The sequence below is a fragment of the Aphis gossypii genome, chromosome X (genome assembly GCF_020184175.1).
Source record: "Aphis gossypii isolate Hap1 chromosome X, ASM2018417v2, whole genome shotgun sequence".
Lineage (NCBI taxonomy): Eukaryota > Metazoa > Arthropoda > Insecta > Hemiptera > Aphididae > Aphis > Aphis gossypii.
Genome location: NC_065533.1, coordinates 2411516 through 2428590, shown reverse-complemented (window position 1 = coordinate 2428590; position 17075 = coordinate 2411516). Strand labels below are relative to the sequence as shown.

General features: G+C 28.3%; 2 protein-coding genes and 1 pseudogene across 4 annotated transcripts; 1 reads left to right on the top strand and 2 right to left on the bottom strand.

Annotated features, from left to right (window-relative positions):
- Positions 1-3528: 3528 nt before the first annotated feature.
- Positions 3529-4770, bottom strand: LOC114131767 (uncharacterized). Of its 2 annotated transcripts, none has more exons than XM_027997068.2 (3): positions 4528-4770; positions 3934-4326; positions 3529-3866 (listed from the first exon to the last, which is right to left on the bottom strand). In XM_027997068.2, the coding sequence occupies exons 1-3, from the start codon at positions 4586-4588 to the stop codon at positions 3637-3639; spliced, it is 684 nt and encodes a 227-aa protein (XP_027852869.2). In that variant the 5' UTR covers positions 4589-4770; the 3' UTR covers positions 3529-3636. The 2 variants fall into 2 exon arrangements, with proteins under 2 accessions (XP_027852869.2, XP_027852868.2); XM_027997067.2 differs by having other exon boundaries at positions 3934-4329; positions 4528-4769.
- Positions 4771-6209: 1439 nt separating this feature from the next.
- LOC114131768 (uncharacterized) lies at positions 6210-10049 on the top strand. Of its 2 annotated transcripts, XR_007605681.1 has the most exons (5): positions 6210-6870; positions 6962-7049; positions 7126-7462; positions 7669-7771; positions 9841-10049. XR_007605681.1 is itself a non-coding variant. In XM_050205997.1 (4 exons), the coding sequence occupies exons 2-4, from the start codon at positions 7379-7381 to the stop codon at positions 9990-9992; spliced, it is 339 nt and encodes a 112-aa protein (XP_050061954.1). In that variant the 5' UTR covers positions 6210-7049; positions 7126-7378; the 3' UTR covers positions 9993-10049. The 2 variants fall into 2 exon arrangements, 1 of the variants encoding a protein (XP_050061954.1); XM_050205997.1 differs by having other exon boundaries at positions 6210-7049.
- Positions 10050-11863: 1814 nt separating this feature from the next.
- On the bottom strand, positions 11864-13093 carry LOC126552823 (uncharacterized; annotated as a pseudogene).
- Positions 13094-17075: the final 3982 nt, after the last annotated feature.

Here is a 17075-nt window from a genome sequence, read left to right as displayed (position 1 = left end):
ATATAATATACTATAATAAATTAAGACCCGTCGGTCATACACACACACATTTTTGGTCGACCAATACTCACATAACAGTATATTATGAATACATTGTTTTTAATGTAAAATATCCAAAATTATTTTCATTTTTGTCGTTTTTTATATTATTACTTCAAAATTTAAAATACTACCCACGTAAGAATTATTTTAAAGTAATTATTGTATTCAATTAAGGAAGTTTTATTATTTAGTTATATATTTTAACAATGTTATTTACACAATTACAAGAGTTTAGACTGTTTCACTAAATTTTTTTGTTTTTTATTTTTTTCTAGTTTTGCGTTTTTTACATCACATACAAAAGCATTCTTGAATGTAAATAAAAAATAATAATATTTTTTGTTAACACATTTTTATGTTCATCACACTCGATTAAGTTAATATTAAACTTGTCTGTCCTTAGCTCATCTAATATTAAAAATAATAAATTTTTTTGTATTTTATTTTTTACAATATTTGAGCAAATGGCATCTTAGAGCAAAAGCAAATAATAAAGGTAACTATTATTGGTTAATATACAAATATATTGTACGTATATTGTTTGCTTATTTATATATTATATAGCTGTCCCACCCGACGTTGCCCGCGCAAAAGTCACCTCAGGTGAAAACCGAGATTTTTTTATATTATATTAATAATAATAATAATAGCTGCCCCGGCAGACTTCGTATTGCTTACTTTGTTTTGCACTTCGTTGCCCGTTAAAAATGCCAACTCTTTATGACTCAGACTTTGTTCAATACGTTATTTAATATTCGATGGATGATGTTCTAGATTTATCTTAAGTTTTCTGTTGCTCGGAATAAAAATTCTGATTCGCAGCAGTATATTATCAGGTAGGCAATCTACCTGCGGTAGATCGCGGACCTAGTGCTGTTTGTACGTAAGTGTATGATTTAACTCTAATAAAGTATCAAAGTTGTACTAAGTTTGACATAATACGGTAGATTAATATAATCAATTAATACATAATCCTAACCTAGGTTTTGATTCTCAAAAATCTTGAATAACCCGGCTTTGCCTGTGTACATTTTTTTGTATTACCTACTATAACTTTTATTTTATTAGTTTTTATATTTATTACAGTCTGCTTTTAGATGTTATGTTAATCCTTGGTTGCCCATGTATTGTAATATTGTAATTTGTCGCAAAAAATTACTTTACATTATGGTGTTAAAATAAATATTTATATTGAAATATTTTATTCATCTCAATAACTCTTTATAAACAGTATTTTTGGTACTGCCTTTTGGGGCTAAAATAACCAAACTACTGGCAGAGCTAACTCTAGAACATGTGATATAGAACTGTCCATGTGAAAAACATTCTTCTCTCAAGTCAATTCCTGTCATGCTCAATGATTGTCCTTGAGACTTATTAATAGTCATAACAAAGCAAACTTTGAGTAGGAATTGTATTCTTTTTAATTTAAAGGGATAATCAGTTGGAATCAACGTTAAAATTTTGCTTTTTATGTTCAATAATTCGACAACGATATTAATACTATATTAATTATTATGTACGGTTCTTTCTAAATATTTTAATACACTTAAATGTTTAGACAGAACCGTACATAAACTGGGGTACATATACAAAGACGTATTAATATTCGAAAATAATAAATAAAACACCTTGTTCTTGTGTATGAGTAAATTCATAGGATATTTTACGATTTCATGTTATTTTAATACATTTCAATATTTAGAAAAAAACCGTAGTTACCGTACATAAACTTTGTAAGTATGCGTATACGAAGACGAGTTACTTAATAATAATAATAATTAACTATAATAATAAAGTGATAAATGTGTCAACATATAAATCAGGTTGTTATAGCAACCATTTATAAACAAGAATTTCTATCGTAAATCTCAAAATCCCCGTTTGAGCAACCCTTTAAAATGCGAATTTTGAAAAATCCTTTCTTAGTGCGCCTCTACATTGCTTAAGGAACCCCTGTACAAAATTTCAAGTATTTCTAGACTTGTTTGGTCTTGGCGTTGGTGAATCGCCCAGGACAAGTCATTTTATTCATAAAGATAACTGATAAAAATATAAAGTGTATAGTGCGTGTAATGTTTTTAAACACTGATTAGAAAAGTTTAGTATGAACACTGTAAACTAATGTTGGGCATAATCGAATGATTAATAATCGAGACATTTTCATAATCGAGATATCACTCTAAATGATCATTCGAAATGTTTAATTGAAATATTGCCATTATCGAGAGATCACTCTATCAAAATAATTGAAATATTTTGAACGAAAAATCGAGTAATATCTTGTAATGAAATCATCGAATGAGTTATCATGACAATCGCTAGAAACCAAATTTTTAAATAATCTTATTCAATTCGTGAGAAATACAAATTATTTTTCAAATTGTTTCGTTTAACACCATACTATTTATTTTTATTTTATTTGCGGCTAAAACAAACACATACCTACATTGTGGAATTGTTGAAAAAAATAGTGTTTTGCTTAATAATTATGTCACTGTAGTTTTGGCACATAACTAAAGCTGTAATACTCCGATAAACTTTTCTATTTTCACAGAATCATCTACACACCAAACTGAGCTATTCGTGAAAGTTTCAAGTCATTTGGTTCATTAGTTTAGGCTATAAGGTAGCCAACATGATTTTCGTAAAATAACATTGGTTGAATATAAGTTGGTTCTCTCGTGTAGTATCACCGTCGTCGCGCGCTGGTTTCTTTCTTTTTTTTTACTTAGCTCTGCGGCGCGACCGCGGCGTTTGATAAAATTGTGTACATTTTGTATATCAACAACAACATACGGTATGGTATGACCATTATGTTATTATGTTTTTACAAAAACAGTGTGAATATTAATTATTCCATTTAATCAATATAGTATAGCTTATTTATAATTTAAGTCATCGCATCATATTTTTATAATATATCACATAGATAACAGCATAACATAGCAACAGTATTGTAATTAATAACATTTTTTTTTTTTTTTAATAAACTAATTGTATATTATTTAACTTAAGGAATATTTAGGTATAATCCATTGCGTTGTAATTTTTTTGCCGTAAAAATATTCATGTTCAGTTATTAATTTTAATAAAATTTATTTATTATTATTTGAATGAAAATTCAATGTCAACCGTCTTCACTTAATAGAAATTCAGTTGATTTAATTTCTCGTGTATACTATTTTTTTTTTGAATATTCGACAGTGACTGTTTAATTGTCATTGCCTCATGTCAATAATTTATACTATCAATATGTATTATTAATTTATTTATAATGATTAATAATATTAAGAGTTATATTATTTATTATTAACATTAATAAAGTATTACTATGTCAATAACTAACATAAGACATTTTTACAGTTTCAAAATGTATTTTATAATATTTTATATTTTATATTATCAACCATTAATGGTAATTGGTATTATAATAATTAATATTTAATCGTGTTATTGGTAGGTAAATAATGAAAACGAAACTGATTATATTTTAAATATTTTTATTTTATACAACGATCAATGTAATTAATATTATATTTTTGGTCATCGAGCGTTAAACGTACATTTCGTTTTCTAATGATTGAGCTCCAATCACTTGGTCTGGAAAAACATCCTAGCAATCACCAGGGAGGATATGAGGGCGCACTGCACCGCAGACCCGGTGACCATAGACTGACCATTTCCATTACAGTTGTCCTTGCTACAGACTACACAGTTCTCTGCAACGGCTGTGGCATAAGCCTTTTTATCGATTACCACACAGTCATCAACCTTGTTGGTCGCCTTGCAGCCGCGTTCTACGGCGGGTGTGGCGGATGAATCTGTCGTTTAAGAGTGGTAAATAAAAGTCAATCGTGAGCTCGCTATTTAATTTTATTATTAACTTACTTGCTTTTACGTTGACCTTAAAACAATAGTAAGCAGGATCAGCCATTCTGAGAAATGGTTTTTTGTTCTTGAACGTGGTCGGTTCAGGTCCGAGCACCCCTGATAAGCCGGGTGGCTTGGGTGCCGGGGTTGATGCTCCTCCAGGTGCCGGGGGTGCCGGGGTTGATGCTCCTCCAGGTGCCGGGGTTGATGCTCCTCCAGGTGCCGGGGGTGCCGGGGTTGATGCTCCTCCAGGTGCCGGGGGTGCCGGGGTTGATGCTCCTCCAGGTGCCGGGGTTGATCCTCCAGGCGCCGGTACAGCTGCACAATCGACCTTCTTCAATTTCGAATCAGTTTTCTCTGTAGCGCACGTTGTGTCTGTCCAACTGCATTGGTAACACGACAGACTATCGGCTGCTGTATAGACGAATATTTATAATATTTTTAATCATTTTATCTTGCAAACATGACATACATTTATAAAAGCAATATTACAATGTACATTAATAAATAATGATCGATTTACAATGTATTATGTAGGTATAATTAATAAGTACGAAAATAAATACATATAAAACATAGATTTAAGTAGGTGTGCGATAAAATGTTACTCACAGTGTGTGAAAAATCCGCATAAGCTCATCGTGACGATTAATACTATGGCGAAGGATTTCATATTTGCGTTTTAACGGCAAAAGTGAAAAAAAAACTGAAGTTGTAAAAATTTAAAACAATTATAACTGATAATAATTTATACTGTCAAAAAAAAAATTAAATATTTTCTTTAAATGGCTGTTTTTTTAGGCGACCTTTACTCGGCTAAGCTTAGACGTAGACTGAAGAATATCTCCCGACCTGTCTATTAGTATCCGTGTATATTTGATAGACGGACAAACATTCTGATATAGGCCAGATATAAGAAACACCGTATTTATTATTAATTACGAAAATTGTCCTTTATAGCCAGCGTATTATTATTTTAATTTTATAACATTATTACGTTATTGTAGATTTTAATTGTCGTTAAAACAAATGATGGGAACATCATTAAACATTAAGTGGATTGCAGTTACATACTGCACGTCTATAATCTAGAATCATTTAATGTGATTCTACTTTAAAATACAATACTAATTATTAATTGGATATGCATAAAAATATAAAAATATTATTATTTTTAAATAATGTAACAGTTTACGTATAACCAACCGTATATGGATGTGAGGTAGCTTGTAAAATTATAAATTACGACTTACATGATTTTATAAGTACAGAATACCTATACCAGATCTACCGCATAAAGTATGTATACTTTTGTTGTACCTTTTTATTCCTTTTTATTCCTTATTATATTTTTTTAAATGTGTAAGCCTCTGCTTCACTATTTATACATTATATTGTATAGAATATTAAAGCATGTATCAATAATATCCAACTCTAAATGATGTACCTATTGAATTTTGTAGGTCTTAATTATTTTTATTTATATACTGTAAAAATATAATAAATACATTTTAAAACAGAAAAAAATATTTCCCTATAGGTAATAATATAAGAATTAAAATTAATTTTTATTTATTTAAGTTTTAAGTGAAACCAAAGGTCAAATAATTGTGTTGTGTGTAGATTAAATTGGTTGTAGTCTACTAACTTAGATTATGTTTGAGTGACAAGATACACTTGATCACCCAGTAATCGCTGTAAGTAGGTACCTACCTAATATAAGTAGTTTAATTACCGGCCTAAATAGTCAATTACAATCTAACCTTTGCTATATTATGAATTTTAGTTTATATAATAGGTACTAATAAAAATCACCCACAACTGTCAACTGTAGAATATTTTGTTGAATCCACACACTTTTATAAATATATGATTCATATAGGTAAGTTACATCTATGATTTATAGTAAATATACCTAGTATTTAATTTACTATTATTTTTTTACCTAAGTATCATTGAACGAAAAATAACGAAAAATTAAAAAAAAAAAACAGATACATTTGATAAAATACATAAAATATTTATTAATTTAATTTAATAAAATAATATTTGTAGGTATAGAATAAATTAATACATATTTTGATATGAATTGTGTTGCAGTAAATATATATACATACCTATTAAAAAATTAAGATATTAAAGAATATTCAATACATTTAATAATATATATATATATTATAATAGTTACATAATATATTTATGTATTAGGTATACTACTTCTACTTTATAATATGTTTATTAACGATGGTCTTTTGTTTAAAAATATTTTCGTAACGACGCAACGCAAAATGCTTGTTTTTTGCCGAAGGAACAAACAATAATTTCATCACGAAAAATTTTTAAATACATTTTTTTATTGAAATACTTAAATATTTTTGTGTATAGTGCTATTCAGTTAAGATAATGGTCATTTAAGCGTTATAAACTAGTTTCGTTTTGTGTTACATGTTTATCGTATTAACTTAGTCGCTATATTTTAATTTTCTGTGATTTCTACAATGAAAATCAAAAATTAATTATATTTTTCATTCAACTGCGAAATCATTTCACAAGAAATTCAATTTATTACTGAATGTATTAATTATGTTCGGGCTAGATAAGTACCTGCTTAAAATTCGTAATCTTTACGATACCATGGTGGAGGTACAAAGAAACCACCGTTAACTATTACACGATGCACGATCACTGCATAGACGGGATAAATGGCATTTTTCATTGAAAATATTCAATTTTAAAGTCACTAACCAACAAATTATAAATTACAAACAGCCAGTTTACGATGATTTGTTGTCATCATTAGAGCGATTGTCAAATTTAAAAACTGTTATGTTACATTTATGAGTGGACAGTTTTAATGTTTTCTGGAATTTTTAGCCCCGAAACCTTACATAATATCATGAAAAATCTAGCTTCCTATACGAAAATTGCTTATTCGGATTCAGATTTCAGATACAGGTACAGCGGCAATGTGGTAGTGGATACATTGCGATTACGACCGTACATTCAACGTGATACCACCGATGTCTAATAATTTATCGAATTTCAGTCATTACAAAAATCTAATAGCCGACGTGCATTTTTACCGTCAACCGCCTACCTCAACAAAAAGTTGTTTTATTTAATTTATTTTATTGGTGAGTGCGATGAAAAATCCGTTTAAATACTTACGCAATTATGCATAATAAATTATTCAATTTCTTTGTTTTTAAGAGAGTTGCGGCTATACGAAACATGATTAAAAATTCATTTTTCATGATCACGACACCACTGAAGTGCAATTAGTCTTATTTCTGACCACGGTAACCCACAAATAATAAAGTAATGATTAATACCGCGGTAACGGATCACAGACCGGTCGCGGTATGACGCAGTTCCATACCACATCGTCGTCATCGCAGTCGCCACAATAATTGTTCATTTAATACGCTAAGATAAAATAATTTACGAAACATAATATTGATCAATGCAAAACGTTCTTAACATTATCATCGGAATGGCAACGACGGATGGCGAGCGAAAAGATGACAGCGACCTCGGTAAAGTCCAGGTAAAACTTAAATTGTGTATGAGGCATTTATGATGGGGACATCTAAAACAATAAATTTCCTATACCTAGCTAAGCTGAGGGTTCGTTACACGTTAAATTACGGCAACGTTTTTTATCCCATAGTAGCGAAAACAATTTTCTTTTTCACACATTCTAACGTAAAAAATAACAAATTATATAACTCTTCTGATTTGGGTTTGTTATAGGAAAATGGTGGTAGTAAAGACGGAATCCACGAATTGTATATGGTGCTCAATTCGATAGGCGCTAATCTAGACCAACTTGCCGAAAACTGTTATAACGTCAATGGTGAGAATTAATCCATAATATAGCTGTACCTACCTAATAAAACACTAGTAGTAAACTGTCGCATAAAAACGGTATAATATGTACTACCGATGTACTTATAGTCAATATAAGATTAAGTGAGTGTACGAGTATTTCTTATAGATGTCATATTAGTATTTTTAAACGTGTTTGAATTGTATTCTCGTCGACGGTGTAAAAACAAGGGTCAGAACACAAATGAAAAATTACTTAAAATACCTATAAATAGCTTTAGTTCGATGATAAGTGTAAATATCTACGTATATGTGGTGTTAGTTTTAAAAACTTATTGGCATTGCGCTAGGAGGAGGAACGAGAGTAATTATTAATATATGTATTTATGTATATATAATATGTGTACAACAGCACACGCCACACGATAAAATATCTTATCTAATAATAATTATAATAAAAGCACGATATTGATGTTTGGTAATTTATTTACCAATTTATTACAATTATATTCAAACACTTATTAATAAAAAAGTTTAAATTGACGATGAATATAATATAATATTGGTTTTATAATAGTCAGTTTTTTTTTCTTTTGAACATTAAGTGAGGAACAGTATTTATGACTCAATTTTCAACTTAGGGTCAAAACTCTTAAGTAAAAATGTAAAGTAAAACGTGAATTTATACACAATCCTAGTTTTTGACAATATCACTTTTGATTGATTTTTTGACGTAATAAGAATGAATAAATATAGAGGCTTTTAATTTTCTCTAAATAAATAAATAAACATTTTTTGAACAAAATATATAATTTTCAATGTATTTTGGCTCATTTATTATACTTATAGATATTACAAATTTTTATTTCTTTTTGATTTATGTAAGATCAAATTTTTGTTTGTGAGTAAAACAGCTCAAAAACTTATTCTTAAAAGTTGTTCTTATCGTAATTTAAAATTAATTCAAATTTTTATAAAATTTGACAAAACCAAGAAAATAGTTTAAAAATTCAAACATTTTAATTTTACAATATATTGTTTGAAAATGTTGAAGATAATACATTTACAAGTTCTTAAAATAGTTTTTTTTTTTTGAAGTTTAAAACGTATTACCACTTACATTTTTCTGAGTGATTGAAATTCAAACTGTAACAACATCGATATTCGAATCGAACACATAAAAATATTAACTGTAGAAACTCGAAACATTTCATTATTATTTATTAATTAAACTATAATTTTTAATATATAAATAAGTTTTCGAAATATTTAGAATAATTTTAACCTTTTTATTATATTTTAGTACCTATATTTGAAAATTTAATTTAAATTTTTTAGTGTTTTTTAAGTTCCGATAAAAACTCATATAGTCATATGCACGGTCAAAATGCTTGAAATATTTACACCAGATCTCCAAAATAAGTTTTTATTTTAGTAATTTAAAAATAAAATAAAGTTTACATGATCAATTTTTTTTAAAGTATTTGATGTTAAAATGTTTACAAAATCATCGTATACAATATGAATTGTATACAATGTTTATTAAAATCAAAAAAAAAAAAAAAAAAAAAAAAATAGGATACCTATTTAAAATTTAATATTGATTGGAATTTAAATTAATTTAAAGACGTGTACACATTGCATTGTACCTAGTACCTGTACCTTTCTACTTAAAAAATTATAAATTGTTTCATAGTAACAAATAACAAGATAATACATATTATACAATATTGTTTATTAATATAAAATTACAAATTATGAGTATTAAATAATAATGATAATAATACTAATGTTTTAATAATTCTCAAATTAAAACAATAATTAAAATATATTTTGACTTCGATAGTTTGATATTATATTCACATTTGCTATATTCTTCAGTTTATTAAAATTTTTTTTCGAAGTCTACAACCCTTTAAAATACATAATGCCTTTGTCAAAATGGATATTAAATATTTTGCTTATGTTTTAAATAGTCAGATATTTAATTCATATAATCATATAAATAACACGATTGTGTCTTCACATTAAATTTACTCTTTTATATTGTATTATAGATACAAAATAAGCTATATTATGTTTATTTTTCCATTTCAGATAGAATGAAGGAACTGGAACTGGAATGTATTGATTTATTACAACCCATTGATGATATTATTTTTTTTAAAAGAGAACTGAAACGATTAATCGAAGTTGAGTCAAATTATATGAAACTTTTAAAAAATATCGAAAATAATATTAATACATAAGATTAACTCATTTGATTTAAATAATATAATATTTTAAATAAATCATATAAATATTAAGTGTTATATTAAATAGCCAGTTAAATAAATTATCAAAAGTTAATAAAGTTTTTATGTTTTAAGAATTGAGAACAATTAATGACACTCCAATAACTGGAATTCATATAACTAGATTTAAATTGTAGTATTTTAGATACATTTTAAGTTCAAGCATCTATATTCTATACCATATTATTTTTTGAAGAGAGTATTACATATGTTTGAGTTTAAATGCAAAAATTACGTGTGATTTAATTTTTTTTAAGTTTCAATATTTTAAAAATTAATCAAGAATTTCATTAAAATAAAAATTTAAAAACTAACATCCAAACATTCTAAACAAATACTGAAATAAAAATAAATTATTAGAACCAGAACATACCTACCTACAATGGGTACTGATAGTAAATTATGAACATTATTTTATTTATGTTAGATATAGGTACTATTGTGTGTGCACTTTTCAATTTTCTACCTATTCTTGAAAAATGCGGATTTTATCAAAAATTATTTCAACAATGAACCTAAACATTCTAAACATATTATCATACAATAGTAATTAAAATATAAATTACAACTTTTATCTAAAATCTAATTATAGTATCTATTATACTAATATTATAAAGAGTTAAAGTTTGTAAGTTTATAAGTATCACTAATTAGTAATAACTAATAACTATAACTACTGCACCGACTTTAAAAATTCTTTCACCAGTAGAAAGCTACATTATTCCTGAGTAAGATAGGTTGTGTTTTATTATTTAGGTAATGTAAAATAATTAATATATAAATTTGAAAATTGAAATTTTTGTCACGCATATTACTTGAAACTACTCATGCAATATTATCGACATTTTTTTTATAAATGAAAGAGTACACCGTGGATCAGGTTTTTAAACCTATTTCTGATAATATAAGTTGATGAAAAATCTGGTTATTAATTTTTTAAATAATCGGAAAATTCGCATATAAAGATATTTTTTCATCTGTGTTACCAATATTATTAGTTAGTATTAGAAATTAGTATTTTAGTGAATAGTTGATGTAGTATAATAGTACAAAACTTTTTTGTTATTTTTGGTTCACACTATTGAAACTTTTTAAGTTGTTGATTTTTGGTCCAGTATGAAAAGGAAATCAAATAACAAAAATAATAATAATAATAATTTTTTCTAAAAAAAATGTCTTTTTGGCACGAGCGCCGCTAAGCGGGACATTTATGAAAAGTTGATAGGTATATTAAAAATATATTATCATCTATACACAAAATCAGGAAACCAAAAATATTATTTATCCACATTCCACACGTATTACGCCATTACCTATCTACGCTAAATGTTAGCTTTAGGTAATCAAATTTGCCACGGATACATTTTTTACGGGTAACGAAGTGCACAGGGGTAGCTAATAAGTAATAATTTATATAAGTTATAAAAATATTTACTAAAAGTTGTTTAAAATTATAACACAAAATAAATTAGCATCAAAACATATTTTGATCAAGTAGGTGTAAAATGAGAGTTCTGGAACCTAACCCGCTGATCCGCTGACCCGTCTGACCAGGCTGACCAGCTGACCCGCCGCCGCCGCCGTAGCTGAGACGCCACCGCCCCCGCCTCCGCCGCCACCGCCTCCGTCCCCGCCGCCGTCCCCACATCCATCGCCATGGTTATCATTAGGGCTCGGAAGTTGTAGGAGCTAAAAATGACAAAATATGCACGAAAAATGTTAAATATGCAAAACAAAATATATTGAAAATGCTGTATAAAAAACTGTATAAAATATGTAAAATAAATGTATTAAATATAAAAAAAAATTAATTAAGTAGCTGTAAACGTAGTTGGCTGATTTTCAAAGATTGTAATTTTTCAATCTAAAAATAAAAATATAGAATAAAAGTTATTTGAAAATTTGATTTATTTATTTTTAATTTAGTGAAAGTATAGATTATTGTAATTTTCATACCTGTAAATTTATTGCATTGAACAATCAGTACTTTCTTAATATTTTCTATATCAAAAGAACGACGGTTGTCTGACAGTACATTTTTGTAGCGCGAAAAACTTCTTTCGACATCCGATGAAGTTATGGGTGCATACTTAAAATGCGCCAAGTCATTTCCATTTAAGTCTTCTGGTAATCCTTCCATTGACGTTTCTTCACCAGTTAAAATTTTTGATATTTTTTCTAATTCATTAAAACCACGGTTTTTTCCAAAACATTTTTTAATTTTTCTCTGATTGCAATGCCTGCCTCGGTAATAATATGCTCTATTTTATTTTCAACGGATTTCACTGTCGCTAGTGATTCATGTAACGGGAGTTTTTGTTTTTCGAGTTGCGTTATTGTTGTCGGTAAAAAACCATAATTTGCATGAATGAAAGTTAAGTTCATTTCCACTGAAGGATCACTTATAATGATTTTAGCTTCTCTAATAGAAACCGCATCGTTCGAATCTAGATGTTGTAAAACATTGTATATTTCTTTATAATATTGACAGTAGTATGAAGCTGCTTGTAGCCATGTCCCCCAACGTGTTATTATGGGCTCCGGTGGAAGTGGAATTCCAGGAGCTTCAGTTTTAAATAATATAGTACGAGACGGTGCTTTTAAAAATACTTGTTTTACCCTCGATATTAATTTATCCACTGTTGGAAAATTACTACGTATTTCTTCTGCTATTCTATGCAGTCCGTGAGCTAAACACGTGACATGTATCATTTTTGAGTATAGTGCTTTGATAGCTGTACCAGCTTTTTTCATATACGGGGCCGCATCACTTATAAATAAAAGTACGTCATCGTGTCGGATTCCATCTGGCCACAAAAGATACATTGATGCATCAAATAGTTTGGCAATTGTTGAAAAATTAACTTTATCAAGAACCTCAGATGTCAATAAATATATATCCCCAGGCCTATCAACCAATAATGTTCCAACAATTACGTTCGCAATAAATCTACCTTCAATGTCAGTACTTTCATCGATAGATACCCAAATTTTATTCCCGACGACATGTTTTCTAATTTTATTGATTGTTTCTTCGTAACATTCTTTTAAATAAGTTTTTCTTAAGGTAGATTCACATGGAATATCTTTAAGGGTATATTTTTCTAGGAATGACCGAAATTCAGTATTCATTATTTTATTAAGAGGAATATTAGCACACATCATTGCCTTACATAAATCTTTTGAAAAATCACACTTTTTGGAGGTACTTGAAGACAAAAACTGTTGTGTAGTTGATACATTTATACGATTTAATTGACGATTTAACAACCGCTCATGTTTATTCGTTTTTAGATGCTGAGTAACCGTAAATCGTTTTTCACAATTCACTTTAACTTCACAGACTTTACAAAATAAAATAGTACCGTCTGTTGAAAAAATATTTTCACCAAATTCTAATATAAATTTTTAGTTTGTGAATTTTTCGGCATTTTATATAATATTGTTTTAACACTTGGGTAAATTTTATAGAGCACGGATCTATTTTATAACACGCCAAAGTTCACACACGAGTACACGACTGTCAACTGACGGGGAAAAATATAGTTGCCCATATAATTTAATAATACACTATTATATGGAACAAATTGGTATTAGATTAACGATAATAATTTCGATAACATAGATATAAAATAAACGAGTTGTATACAAAAAATAATATTACAAAGTGTTAGACGTTTTTGCAATAAAGATAAATACGCTCTGTAGTAATAGTCGATATATATAGATATGATACGGCGTACGCTAAATAATCAAAAATAAAATAATAAAACCATAATTATTAGAAGAAAACTACAGTTTTTTTTAGAAAATATTAAACAAACATAGAAATCCTATTAAAATTAAGAAATATACCTAAAAAGCATATGGAAATTAAGAAATATGCACTTTTTTTCTGAAATTGACAAAATATGCAAAAAAATGCATTTTTAATTTTTGTATTTAAACTCGTCACTGTATCGAAAGAATTTCTAGCTTGGTCTGCTATAAACTGAGAGCATACAGAAAAATATGCAACTCCTACAACTTCCGAGCCCTAGTTATCATATTACCGTACACGTACTATATTACCGTAGGGTTACCAGATTATATTTTTCTGAACCCTGGTTTTTTTCTTTACTTTTAAATCATTATATATGTTTTATTTAATTATTTTTTATTCACAACGCTCTATCACCAGGGTGACGGTTCTGTTCAGGAGAATTTTTTAAAATACGTAGGCACAAAAACTGCCACATTACAAATCTTTCGTCGTGAATTCGACGTAAAATTAGCACTATCAATAAGATTAAATTAAAAATTAACACACGGCATACGAAAATGCAAAAAAAGAAAGTAACACACGGGCAACGCCGTGTCGGGTCAGCTAGTATGTATATAAATTAAAAATAATAATAAAATAATATTTACTTTTTTTGATCATTATTATAATATATATATAAATAGATTATAGGAATGTATATTTTTTTTTTGAATAAATTATGTTTACAAGCAATATAATAATAATAATAATAATAATTTATATTCTTAGTCTTCGGAACTTTCGGAGTCCAGGGTTTCTTCTGTTGATTTTACTACATATTTGGCTGATCCATGAACTTGTTTTAATAAAGACTTGTTTACCGAAATTCGGTCGTAGAATTCTTCACAAGATATATTATTGAAGCACGTTTTTATGATAAGAGAAGCTTCTACTGTTTTTATATCAAGTTAGTTTCTTGAATTTGTCCATGTACTATTCATCAGTGAAAAAACACGTTCCACAGCTGCATTTAAACCCGGTAAAACAAAACTAAATTCAACAACTTTTAATAGCTCAAAAAATGCATGATTGTTATCGGTGAATATTTTGAAAATGTATATCCATTTATTTTCTATTTCTTGACAATGCCACTCGTCATTTTGTTGATGAAAAATTTTTTCAAAAATTTTGAATTGTTCAAAAAACGTTTCTTCATCAAAATTAATATTATTTAACATTATGGTTTTTATAAAGATTACTGATTTTTTGACATTTTCCCAATTTACTATTGTCTTTGGGGCTAATGTTATCCATTTCATTGATTTTAAATTAGTAATATGTTGATTTGAATTGTTCCACTTTTGTAAATAGTTGTAACAAAGTACATAAAATTCATCACATTTACTTTCGAAATTTTTTCTATTGATAAGTCCTTCGCCCTCAAGTTTTGTTACGATATTTTCAATTTCTACCGTGAGAAACCGATCTTTTCTTTTGTTTTCGATTTTCTCCATAAGGTCTTCCATAATAATCATTAATTCAATCGCCGATAATTTTTGGCTTTCAACTTTCTTTATATACGAGCTTATAGTTTTTAACTGACTACACAAAAACTTAAGCCATAACAAAGCACTTTCATTTTCAAAAAAAATTTTAAGAGCATTTGGACAATTGTTTTGGGACAAAAAATATGATTTTAAACCATCAAAAATTGATATAATGCGTTCAATAGCAGGAAAAAGAGAAAGCCACCTTGTTTTTGAATGAGAGAGTAAATCCTTGTACTGCACGTCAGCAAAATCGCAAAATTCCTTTAGATTTTCAACACGAACTGTGTAAATATGGAAAAAACTAAAAATTTTGCATACTATACTCTCAATATCAATTGGCAAAGAATCTGAAGCACACTGAATACTGTTGTGAATAATATGTGCGTAACAACCCATTCCTAAAATATCTCTGTTTAGGGTTTCTTTTAATTTTGTAAAAATATTATTTTTTCCTTTTCTTTGGAGACCTCCAAAATTGGTATTAGTGTTGTCGGCAGAATAACTGATGATTTTTTCTTTTAAATTAAAATTATTTAGAACTTTAATGATTTGGTTATAAATTAAATCAGCAGTTTCTCCTGGTATATTAGAAAACTCTAAAATGTTATTTTTTACACCAGTGGTAGGTGAAAAATAACGTACAAGTACTGGTACTAATTTAATAGCTTTATGATTAGAAGCATCAACTAAAATAGATACAAAGTTAACTTTTTTTAAATCGTCTATCGTTAACTGACCAGCAAAAGGAGCAATCACATTTACAGCAATTTCTCTTGTTTTAGTTCGAGCAGCTGTGAATTTTTTTTGGTCAAATAGCTTACGAATTAAAGTTGATGTACACGTCATTGAATTAAAACTTTGAGAATGCGAAATTGTATGGTATACAAAAGTTACCTCTTTTGCTGCAAGTTTTAATGTAATATCATCTGCCATTAAAGGTGTAAAATAATTACTTACTGAACTGAATGTGGATGATTGTTTCGCCGTTTTATGTTTATTTCTTTTTAAATGATCGGTTATATCTGAACGACCTCCATGACTGACGGAAAATGAACTCGAACAAATTGTGCAGTACACATCATAATCGTTATCGTTACGAGCTTTTTTCAAAAACGTGAATTCACTTTGCAATTTTTCTCTAAATCTACATAACCGTTTACCACTCCGTGTTGGTGGCATTATGTCGCAACGAGAAAAAAAGCTCACATAAATTAATTTAATCAAAAAAATTAAATATTTTAGTTATTTTACACGAACGGAAGTCGAAAATCTATAGTCGTAGCCATACGGCGGTGAACTAAGAACTTACGTGTACAACGATACTGAACATTAAACTAATAAACTCTAAAGTAGATAACATTATTACAATACTACCGTAGTGACGTAACGGTTTTCATTAAAGCCATTAAGTTTATGATTATCGTGGTAATACATTTTGGGTTTGACCATACAAAGTCTAAAAATAAAATACCCACCTACGATTATCGAGCATATAATCTTGCATTTTGTAATGTGTAGGAAGATAATGTTTTTTCATAATTGAAAATCGGTATTTTATCGAGTGAAATTTTGAAACCGGGACAAATCGCTGTCCCGAAACACTTTCTCGGGACACACCGGGACACTTAGTTAAAAACCGGTAGTGTCCCGGTAAAACCGGGACGTATGGCAACCCTATATTACCGTACACATATTAATGTATATGTACACATATAATGTATATGTACACACATATTCAATAGATAA